The sequence below is a fragment of the Elephas maximus genome, chromosome 19 (assembly GCF_024166365.1).
Source record: "Elephas maximus indicus isolate mEleMax1 chromosome 19, mEleMax1 primary haplotype, whole genome shotgun sequence".
Lineage (NCBI taxonomy): Eukaryota > Metazoa > Chordata > Mammalia > Proboscidea > Elephantidae > Elephas > Elephas maximus.
The window spans coordinates 55,302,166-55,312,891 of NC_064837.1; the positions used below are offsets into that span (position 1 = coordinate 55,302,166).

The 10,726-nt window shown below is 44.5% G+C and overlaps 1 protein-coding gene across 2 annotated transcripts in view; it reads right to left on the reverse strand.

The window, feature by feature from the left end:
• Window positions 1-10,020, reverse strand: part of ERN1 (endoplasmic reticulum to nucleus signaling 1) — a 99,769-nt gene extending 89,749 nt beyond the window's left edge. For both annotated transcript variants that reach the window (XR_007514083.1, XM_049860183.1), the window contains exon 1: window positions 9,783-10,020. Coding sequence is in view for 1 of the 2 variants with exons in the window: in XM_049860183.1 (XP_049716140.1) it covers window positions 9,783-9,836 (54 nt within the window). In the remaining variant the exon portion in view is untranslated. The remainder of the gene's footprint in view (window positions 1-9,782) is intronic.
• Window positions 10,021-10,726: the final 706 nt, after the last annotated feature.

Genomic DNA, 10,726 nt, shown 5'->3' on the forward strand with positions numbered 1-10,726 from the left:
GTTTTGGTTTGGCAAAAAACAAGGCTCCTGGAATTGACGGAATACCAACTGAGATACTGCAAGAAAAGGAGGCAGCGCTGGAGGTGCTCACTCATCTCTGCCAAGAAATCTGGAAGACAGATACCTGGCCAACCTATTGGAAGAGATCCATATTTGTGCCCATTCCAAAGAAAGGTGATGCAACAGAATGAAGAAATTATCAAACAATATCATTAATATCACCAAAAAAAACCCAAACCAAACCCACTGCCGCCAAGTCAATTCCGACTCATAGCGACCCTATAGGACAGAGTGGAACTGCCCCGTAGAGTTTCCAAGGAGCGCCTGGAAGATTTGAACTGCGGACCTTTTAGTTAGCAGCCATAGCACTTAACCACTATGCCACCAGGGTTTCCATTAATATCACAAAAAAAAGAAAAAAAAAAATCACAGGCAACTAAAATTTTGCTGAAGATAATTCAAAAACGGTTGCAACAATACATCAACAGGGAACTGCCAGAAATTTAAGCCTGAGGGATATCATTGCTGATGTCAGATGGATCTTGCCTGAAAGCAGAGAATACCAGGGAGATGTTTACCTGCGTTTTATTGACTATGCAAATGCATTTGACTGTGTGGATCATAACAAATTATGGATAACATTGCAAAGAATGGGAATTCCAGAACACTTCATTGTGCTCATGAGGAACCTGTACATAGACCAAGAGGCAGTCATTTGAACAGAACAAGGGGATATTGTGTGGCCTAAAATCAGGGAAGGTGTGTGGCAAGGTTGTATCCTTTCACCATACTTCTTCAATCTGTATCCTGAGCAAATAATCCGAGAAGCTGGACTATATGAAGAAGAATGGGGCATCAGGATTGGAGGAAGACTTATTAACAACCTGCAATACGCAGATGACACAACTTTGCTTGCTGAAAGTGAGAACTGAAAGCATTTACTGATAAAGATCAAAGACCACAGCCTTCAGTATGGATTACACCTCAACATAAAGAAAACAAAAATCCTCACAACTGGACCAATAACCAATATCATGATAAACAGAGAAAAGACTGAAGTTGTCAAGGATTTCATTTTACTTGGATCCACAATCAATGCCCATGGAAACAGCAGTCAAGAGATCAAAAGATGTATTGCACCGGGCACATCTGCTACAAAAGACCTCTTTATTTATTTCTCTTTCTCTTTTTTTTTACTGTGCTTTAATTCAAATCAGTTTCTCATACAAAAGCTTATACACACATTGTTATGTGACCCTAGTTGCTCTCCCTATAAGACAGCACGCTCCACCTCTCTAACCTGTATTTCCCGTGTCCATTCAACTAGCTCTTGTCCCCCTCTGCCTTCTCATCTTGCCTCCAGACAGGAGCTGCCCACATAGTCACATGTATCTACCTGAGCTAAGAAACATACTCCTCACCAGTATCATTTATGTCTTGGAGTCTAGTCTAATCTTTGTCTGAAGAGTTGGCTTCAGGGATGGTTTCAGTTTTGGGCTCACAGAGAGTCCGGAGCCATGACCTCTGGGGTTCCTCCAGTCTCAGTCAGACCATTAAGTCTGGTAAAAGACCTCTTTAAAGTGTTAAAAAGCAAAGATGTCACACTTTGAGGACTAAGGTGTACCTGACCCAAGCCATGGTATTTTTAATTGTCCCATATGCATGTGAAAGCTGGACAATAACTAAAGAAGACCAAAGAAAGACTGATGCCTTTGAATTACGGTATTTGCTAAGAATACTGAATATATCATGGACTGCCAGAAGAATGAACAAATCTGTCCTGGAAGAAGTACTGCCATAATGTTCCTTAGAACCAACGGTGGTAAGACTTCATCTCATGTGCTTTGGACACGTCATCAGGAGGAATCAGTCTCTGTAGGACATCATGCTTGGTAAAGCAGAGGGTCAACAAAAGAGAGGAAGACCCTTAATGAGATGGATTGGTACAGTGGCTGCAACGATGGGCTCAAGCATAGCAATGATTGTAAGGATGGTGCAGAACTGGGCAGTGTTTCATTGTGCAGTAGACAGGGTCGCTGAGTCAGAGCCAACTCCACAGCACCTAACAATAAGGACAAGGCGGAGGGGATTAAGTACAGTGTTTCTTGTCTTTCTTTCTCTTCTTTTTTTTTTTAATTGTGTTTTAGGTAAAAGTTTACATAGCAAATTAGGTTCCCATTTAACAATTTTTATACAATTTGTTCTATGACATTGGTTACATTTTTCACAATGTGTCAACATTCTCAGTATTTCCATTCTTTTTGTTCTACTTCCATTAATCTAGTTTCCGTGTCTCTCCTTAGCATCTCATCTTTTTTTTTTTAATTTTTATTGTGCTTTAAGTGAAAGTTTACAAATAAAGTTAGTCTCTCATACAAAAATTTACATACACCTTGCTATACACTCCTAGTTGCTCTCCCCCTAATGAGACGGCACACTCCTTCTCTCCACTCTCTATTTTCGTGTCCATTTGGCTCATCTTTCTTTTAGGGTAAATGTTGACCGTTTGATCTCATATAGTTGATTATTTAAGGAAGCACAGTATTCATGGGTAATATTACTTTATAAATCAATCTATTGTTTGAATGAAAGGTGACCACAAGGAGTGGCTTCAGTTCCAAGTTATTTTAGGTATTTTAGGTTGATAGTCTCGGGGGTTCCTCTAGTCTCTATTGGTCCAGTAAGAGTAGCCTTTTTTTAGGAATTTTAATTTTGTTCTACATTTTTCTCCCTTTCTGTCGAGGACCTTCTATTATGTCCCTGTTCAGAATGGTCAGTAGTGGTAGCCATGCACCATCTAGTTCTTCTGGTCTTAGGCTAGGTGAGGCTGTGGTTCATATGGGCTATTAGTTCTATCGACTAGTTTCTTCTTTGAGTCTTTGGTTTCCTTCATCCTCTTTTGTTCCAGATGAGTAGAGCCCAATAGTTGCATCTTAGATGGCCACTTGCAAGCTTCTAAGACCCTAGACACTACTCACCAAACTAGGATGTTGTTGTTGTTAGGTGCCGTCAAGTCAGTTTCAACTCATAGGAACCCTATGCACAACAAAATGAAACACTGCCTGATCCTGCGCCGTCTTTACAAGCATGGTTATGCTTGAGCCCATTGTTGCAGCCACTGTGTCAATCCATCTTGTTGAGGGTCTTCCTCTTTTCCGCTGACCCTGTACTTTACCAAGCATGATGTCCTTCTCCAGGGACTGATCCCTTCCGATAACATGTCCAAAGTATGTAAGATGCAGTCTCACCATCCTTGCTTCTAAGGAGTATTCCAAGACAGATTTCTTCATTCTTTTGGCAGTCCATGGTATATTCAATATTCTTCGCCAACACCACAATTCAAAGGCGTCAATCCTTCTTCAGTCTTATTCATTGTCCAGCTTTCACATGCGTATGATGTGACTGAAAATACCATGGCTTGGGTCAGGCAGACCTTAGTCTTCAAGGTGACATCTTTGCTTTTCAACACTTTAAAGAGGTTCTTTGCAGCAGATCTGACCAATGCAATGCATCTTTTGATTTCTAGACTGCTGCTTCCATGGCTGTTGATTGTGGATCCAAGTAAAATGAAATCCTTGATAACTTCAGTCTTTTCTCCATTTTTCATGATGTTGCTTATTGGTCCAGTTGTGAGGATTTTTGTTTTACGTTGAGGTGTAATCCATACTGACGGTTGTAGACTTTGATCTTCATCAGTAAGTACTTTAAGTCCTCTTCACTTTCAGCAAGCAAGGTTGTATCATCTGCATAAAGCAGGTTGATAATGAGTCTTTCTCCGTTCTTCTTCATATAGACCAGCTTCTTGGATTATTTGCTTAGCATACAGATTGAATAGGTATGGTGAAAGAATACAGCCCTGAAACACACCTTTCCTGACTTTAAACCACTAGGTACCCCCTGGTTCTATCCAAACAACTGCCTCTTGATCTATATACAGGTTCCTCATGAGCATGATTAAGTGTTCTGGAATTCCCATTCTTTGCAATGTTATCCATAATTTGTTATGATCTACACAATCAAATGCCTTTGCAGAGTCAATGAAACACAGGTAAACATCCTTCTGATATATTCTCCTACTAGGATGTAGAACAATATTTTATGAACTATGTTATGTCAATAGACCGAGCTGTCCCATGAGACTGTGGTCCCAAGCCTTTAAACCCAGTAAACCAACATCATGAGGTGTTTGGTTATGTCTAGAAAGTACCCAAAACTGTGCCCCCAATGTGATTTATTATATATATGAATATTTATGCAGCACACATATACACGTATATACATATGCCTACAGATACACCTGTATATTAACATGTGCCTTCATATATCTATCTTTATATATAAAAACACACATATATACATATACATACACACACACACGCATACATATCTACCTATGTAACCATACACGTATTTTTTGTTATTATTGTTCTTGCAAAATTGTATGATACAGTATTTACCAAAATAGTCCCTTATTCTTGCATACTTCTTAAGGTCTTCAGTGTTTCTTTTTGGGATGATAAAAATGTTCTAAAATAGATTGTGGTTGAGGGCTGCACAACTTTGTGAATGTACTAAAAGCCACTGACTTGTAAACTTTAAGTGGGTGGATTGTACGGTATGTGGTTATATCTCAATAAAGCTGTTGTAAATGTTAATGGCAGTGTAAAAACAGCATGCTGGTGAGGGCTTCTGACCTCCTCGTCTAACTTCACGAAGGGGAGGAGAATTAGTGTCAGCATCAGCAGCCCAAGGCTGACTGCTATAAGTCCAGGTCTTCTCTCTGAATTTTCTACCAATTCTGACCCCAACCATCCCTCCCCCAGCACTCTCTACTTCTCTGCTGGGTTGGATAATTCATCACAATGGCCACACAGAACTCAAAGACCATACTCACAGTTATGGGGTTTGTTCAAGAAGTAACAGGTTACAATTCAGGTTCAGGAACACTAAGGATGCAGTCCTTTGATCAGGACAGCCTCTTCTCAGCCGTGCCTGCAGGCAGGTCTCTCTGGCCCTCAGCCTGGTCTGTGCCCTGCTCGGGCAAGTGTTACAAAGCTCTTTTAGCTCTGCTGGTAAGTGCCCAGAGGCACCCCACTCAGCCAGTAAACCTCAGCCCCAAAGCGCTCAGCTCTAACTCATGGGTTGGCAAATGTAGCTCCACCCAGTACCCTGAGGCACCCTACGCAGCCAGCAAACCCCCTGCCCAAAGGCACCCAGCTTTCTCACCCTGTGGGCCAGGAAGCTCACCGCACTGTTCCCTGCCAGTCTCCTGCCTCTGCAGCCGCAGTTTCTCTGCCACCGCATCTTGTCGTCTTCGGTGTTACAGCTCTCTCGCAGTCTCCTGGTTCCAGGAATGCAGGGATCACAGGTCCAAAGGATGCGCTTCACTCTTGGCTCCTCTTTGGTAGTGAGATCCTCTCTTCTCACTTCTCGGATGGCTCATTTTAAGCCCAGCCAGATGGCAAAACTGACCAATCCCCTCGTTAGGGTTCCATACACCTTATTTGCATGGTCCCACCCTCCCACAAGGGTGCCATGCACCTTATTTACATTATTAGCAAGCTACCCAATCTCCTTGGTGGGCCACAAGCACCTCATTTACATAGTCCCACCCAGTAACATGGTGGGAGTTACAAAGACTATGGCTAGAAGGATCATATTAAGTAATTCACCGCACCACAAGTGGTAATGCTTGAGAAGTGAGATTATAGGAGTTGTTTTTTTTTTAATTTAAGCTTATGTATATTTTTTAACTTTACTGCAATGAATATGATTACTTTGAGGAATGTTTTAAATCTTCCCATGTTCTCATACAGATAGCACCGTGCACAAAAAATTTGAAGATTAAGAACATAAACCTTTCCTTTTAATAGCGGGAAAAATGGAAACAACACAAAACAACCTCAGCAGGTGATAGCTAAGCAAATGATGGCTTATTACCATGCCAACCTCAATGACTTATGACCTGAGTCCCTAACCCATGACCAGGCACAGAAGGCTCAAATGCTTTTTGCATGGAAATGCAATGACATACTCAGAACATTTCCTAGCAGGTTACAGGGAACATTCTGTGAAAGAAGCTGAACAAAAAGATAGAGCACACATTTTTACACTGTCGTATTTGCTGTGTGTGTCTGTTCATGAACAACGATCATGAGATAATCAGAACTGATGTACAGACTGTCTAAAGGTAACTTAAATTTGATAAAAGGAATGTAAGCAAGGACCTTATGATGATGATTATATTTTTAGGTTCTAGTTTTCCCAACCGGGATCTGGTCTATTGCACTCATTTAAGTATCTGTGTTGCTCTGAGGCAGGGCAGTCTGAAACCAAACATGGAATATAGGTAAAGATAAAGATGGAAAAACTCCCCCAGCTTCTGGGGAATATATCCAGCTGGTATGTTTATTATTCATGGACTATGATTCACTGTCCCTATTTTTTAAGCCAGCATCACACTCTAATCACATTGCTAGGTTACAAGCCCCAAGTTATTTGTGCATAATGAAAACTGAATCCATTAAAATGATACATTAGGTTTTTCTCCCCTATATCATCTCTTTAGAGAGAACATTTGGTCACTATAAAACATACGAAATACTAGACCTAAAGGTTACTTTGGATCCCAAAACCAAAGATATTTCCAATGAAAATTAAATAGTTATCTACTGATACTGATATTCTTCCAGTCCATGTGGGTGGTACTATTCTATTCACACATGAAGCAACTTTTACTTAGTTCACTAGTTTTATATTCAAGGAATATCTCACGTACGTTTTCTCCTGTGCTCTGAGAAGAAGCTACCCTTCTATAGAAAGCTAAGTGGGCAAACAAGTTGATGAAGCAGTACAAATACACATGTGCGCAACCACAGTCTAATTTCTTCATGATCCACAGCCCTGACAGTAAGGGCTTAGGAAACATTCTACTCATGGCCTCAATATAAATGCCTTAATATCACCTAGTAGGATAATTCATGCAGGTGATGACTATCAGAATAAATGATAAACAAGGACAACGTTTCTAGTTAAGACTCATCTGTCAGATGATATTTTGAGTTTGTTTCTGGTAGTATAGTGGTTAAGTGGTTAACTTGGCTGTTAACCGAAAGGTTGGGGGTTCTAATCCATCAGCAGTTCTTTAAGAGAAAAGACCTCTCGATCTGCTCCCATAAAGATTTAGAGCCTTGGAAACCCTATGAGGCAGTTCTACTCTGTCCTACAGGATTGCTAGGAATTGGAATCAACTCAACGGCAATGGGTTTGGTTTTCTGTTACACACATGAGCCCCAGTTCTCACTTTTTTTTTTTCACCTCCCCCCAAAACAAAAACACTTGCTGAATAAAAGCAATTTTATATACTATAAATGAAAAGAAGTCTTTTGCCCCATGTGAACAGATCTCTGATAACCATAAAATAAGGACTACATGACAGTAATGACATAGCACAAACCAACACTAGGGACAAGATACAGGTCTAAAAGGAGAAAATCTCACTGACTAAATAAGTATATTCCAGATTAACAAAAGTCAGCCTCAAGTGCAACAACACGGACATTACTGCGTTTTGGATCTGGCAGCCCAGCGTCTCAGCCGGTAATGAATTAATGTCTAGCTCAATTAGACATACATCAGTGGGGGGGGGGGGGGCGGGAATCACAGTATTGCCTCCGATGTGCCATTTTTTTAATGGTATTTTTTATTGACCAAAGTTACTTCTTCAATCAACAAGAAATATCATTAAAAAAAAATTCCTTGCAGAGGCACAGTATAATATTCAAAAACTGATGACCTGGAGTAAAAAGCGCCTCAAATGGGGTGGGGAGGTTAAAGGGAATTAGTATCTCTATTATGTGCAAGCACCATCATGCTTGTCAGCTGTCCCCCTGTCTCATATCAGAAAACAGTCTCTAAGAAGTCCAATAACCTGTCTGAGGGCATAGCCAACAAGTAACTAATTAGAACTCTGGTTTGGCTAATTTTATCACCCATGCACTCTGCACATCACTGCTGCCTAGTTTAACAGCAAACTTTTGCTGTGAGTTTCACTTAGAATTTTAAAATAACAATTCCCATTATGCTTGGGGGGGGGTGGTCAAGATTTTTACTGGGAGATAATTCTGGGAGTGAAATTCTGACCTTTCCCCTAAAAGCACTTGCACTAAAACATAACCTTTTGACAAGGATCTGGAATATCTTACCATGAACTCTGAGAAGTTTGGGTTTCTCAATACAATTTGGAAATATTTACATGAACTGAAATTATAGTCCCAACTAAAGCTAAATAATTATTTTTGGCTCTTTAGCATAAGTTATACAAAAACTAAAACACTAGAGTACAGTGGAAGTATAGCAAATGGAAAGATACGGAAAGGAAACCATATATGCCTAGGCTGGAAAGATATGATACGATCAATTTCCACCAACACGTTTGGTCATTTTGTTTATACCAATATTTGTGAACAGGTGCCAGACTGCACTTATTAACCAATCCAAGGTGGAGTTCAAAGCCTGACTCTAGTTGTGAAAGTGGATTTTTTTTTATTAGAAGAAAAACTTACACAAGTTGTATCATAAAAAAGTATGTACAAATTTTACTTGAACAAATCTGAATTTGGAAAAGATGGCCTTATTTATTACTTCAATTGTTTAAAATTCTTGTTCTTTCAAGAGCACAGATTATTATTTGCCTAAAATGCATAACCTCCGAAGAGTTTCTGCTGTGGCACTCAGGTACACACATGTCAGCTCTCCACCTGGACGTCTAGCTCATGATATAGATACCATATTCAACAGTACACAGTGGAGGCTGTTAAACAGAACCTGTGCAAACGTGCCCTACTCACATCCTGGACAATACTTAAAAATAAAAAAAACTCACTAATTTAGGTTCTCTCAACCAGGAAAAAAAAAAAAAACTCAGTCTGCCCACAAAATGTCCTCTCAAACACAGTGCCCAAATCCCACAGCCTGAGAGAAGGCCATGAAGAGTTAAGCAAATGTAAAAAATAAATGTAAGCCAGGCGCTATCGCTCTTCTCCAGAAAAAGGATGGAAAGACGTTCCTGACAGCCTCACAATCCTCTCACCTGAGGAAAAAGGGTCTCTCATTTAAAGTGCTGCAGCAGCTTCACCTCTGACCCGTATGGGGTCTTAAAAAAGAGTCAGATTCCCACAGTTTATAAGTTGCTTAACGAAGCCGTGGTACACAAAAGGAAGCCTCCTGTCTCCGAATACCAAAACACCTTTAAAAGCAGGTAAGAAGAATCAAGCCTCTGGGTAAAAATGCTTACTCCTTGTTGCATTCGTTTTCCAAAGTTTTCGCATTTTTTAAAGTTCAAACAAGGACTGCAAACGCGAGTCATTCCCTTCCCCTCGATTACAGGTCCCTTTACGTCCTTCTGCGGCCACCGCCCGGGAGAGCCGGATCCCACCTGTGGGGAGGGTCGGACAGGTGGGATGGCCTCCCAAGTGCCCCGGGCCTTCTGGAAGCACCGAGGTGCCCCACAGCGCGCCACGAGACTGCGCGGGAGCCTCCGTCCGTGACAGCCTCGCTCGCCCAGGAGGCCCTCGGTGGCGGCCGCGGCTTCGGCCAGGGAGGCGCTCCCCGCCCGCGCCGCCTCTGCGCCCGCTGGAGTGTCGGCGGGGCGCACGGGGCCCCGGACCGCCGCTGGCGCGCTCTCGGCTGGGGCTCCTGCCCCAGCGACCGGCGCGACCCTCCCCCGGCCACGACCCGGCCCGGCCACAGCTGTCCCCCACCCCACGCTCCCGGTCACTCACCTCAGGGACGGGCAGCAGCAGCGCCAGCAGCAGCCGCAGCAGCCGGGCCGGCATGGCGCGGACTCGGCCCTGGCTCCGGGCCCGGCTGGCCGGCGGCGGGGGCGGTGCGGACGGGCAAGCGGGCGGAGGACCGGGCGGGGGCGCCGCGACGACAGCGCGGCGGCGGCCCGGGCTCAGCGGACGCAGGGCTGACTAGGTGGCGGCGGCACCCCCATTCCCGGCCCTATAAGCGCCGGGTGCCCGCGCTTCTTCCGGTCGGGGCGGGCCCGGGGGCGGGGCGGGGCGGGGCTATGGTGGGGGCGGGGCCAGGGCTGGGCAGGCTCAAAGGCGGAGCCGGGAGGGAGCCGAGACGGGGGCGGGGCCGTCATGACCGGGGCGGGGCCATCATGACCGGGGCGGGGCCGGGGCGGATCTAGTCCAGGCCCAGGGCCCGGGGCCGGCTCGGAGGCGGAGCTGGGGGTGGGGACGAGGGCGGGCCTGGCCTTTAGCCCTGCGTTGTGGACCTCCGGCTGGACCGTGTCCGGCGGCCGCGGCTGCTGGAGGAGTCCGGGTCCCCGCATCCCGGCTCTCAGAACGCTGGGCAGTCAAGACAAGGAGCTTGTCCGGAGGCAGCAGGAGGCCAGCAGTCCTGCCACGCGGGCGCGCCCGCCCTCAGGCAACCCCGACTAATCCTGCCAAGGGACCCGCTGCGTCACACTCGATCAGAAGCAAGAACCAAGAGAAGGCTGGTCCCGGGTGCCCCGAGACACCTCTCCGCGCTTCATCTTCCCACCATCGGTAACATTTACTGAGGCGACCTCCGGAGCAAGAGGTTCAGCAGCTGGCAGGGGGTTCCAGCAAACACGAGTTCAGCACTCTGGGGTCCTCCAGCTGTGCCTCGTCTAGACCGAAGGCCTCTCTTCCCAACCTTTGCCCCCAGGAATTTCCCTCACATTATGTCCAAC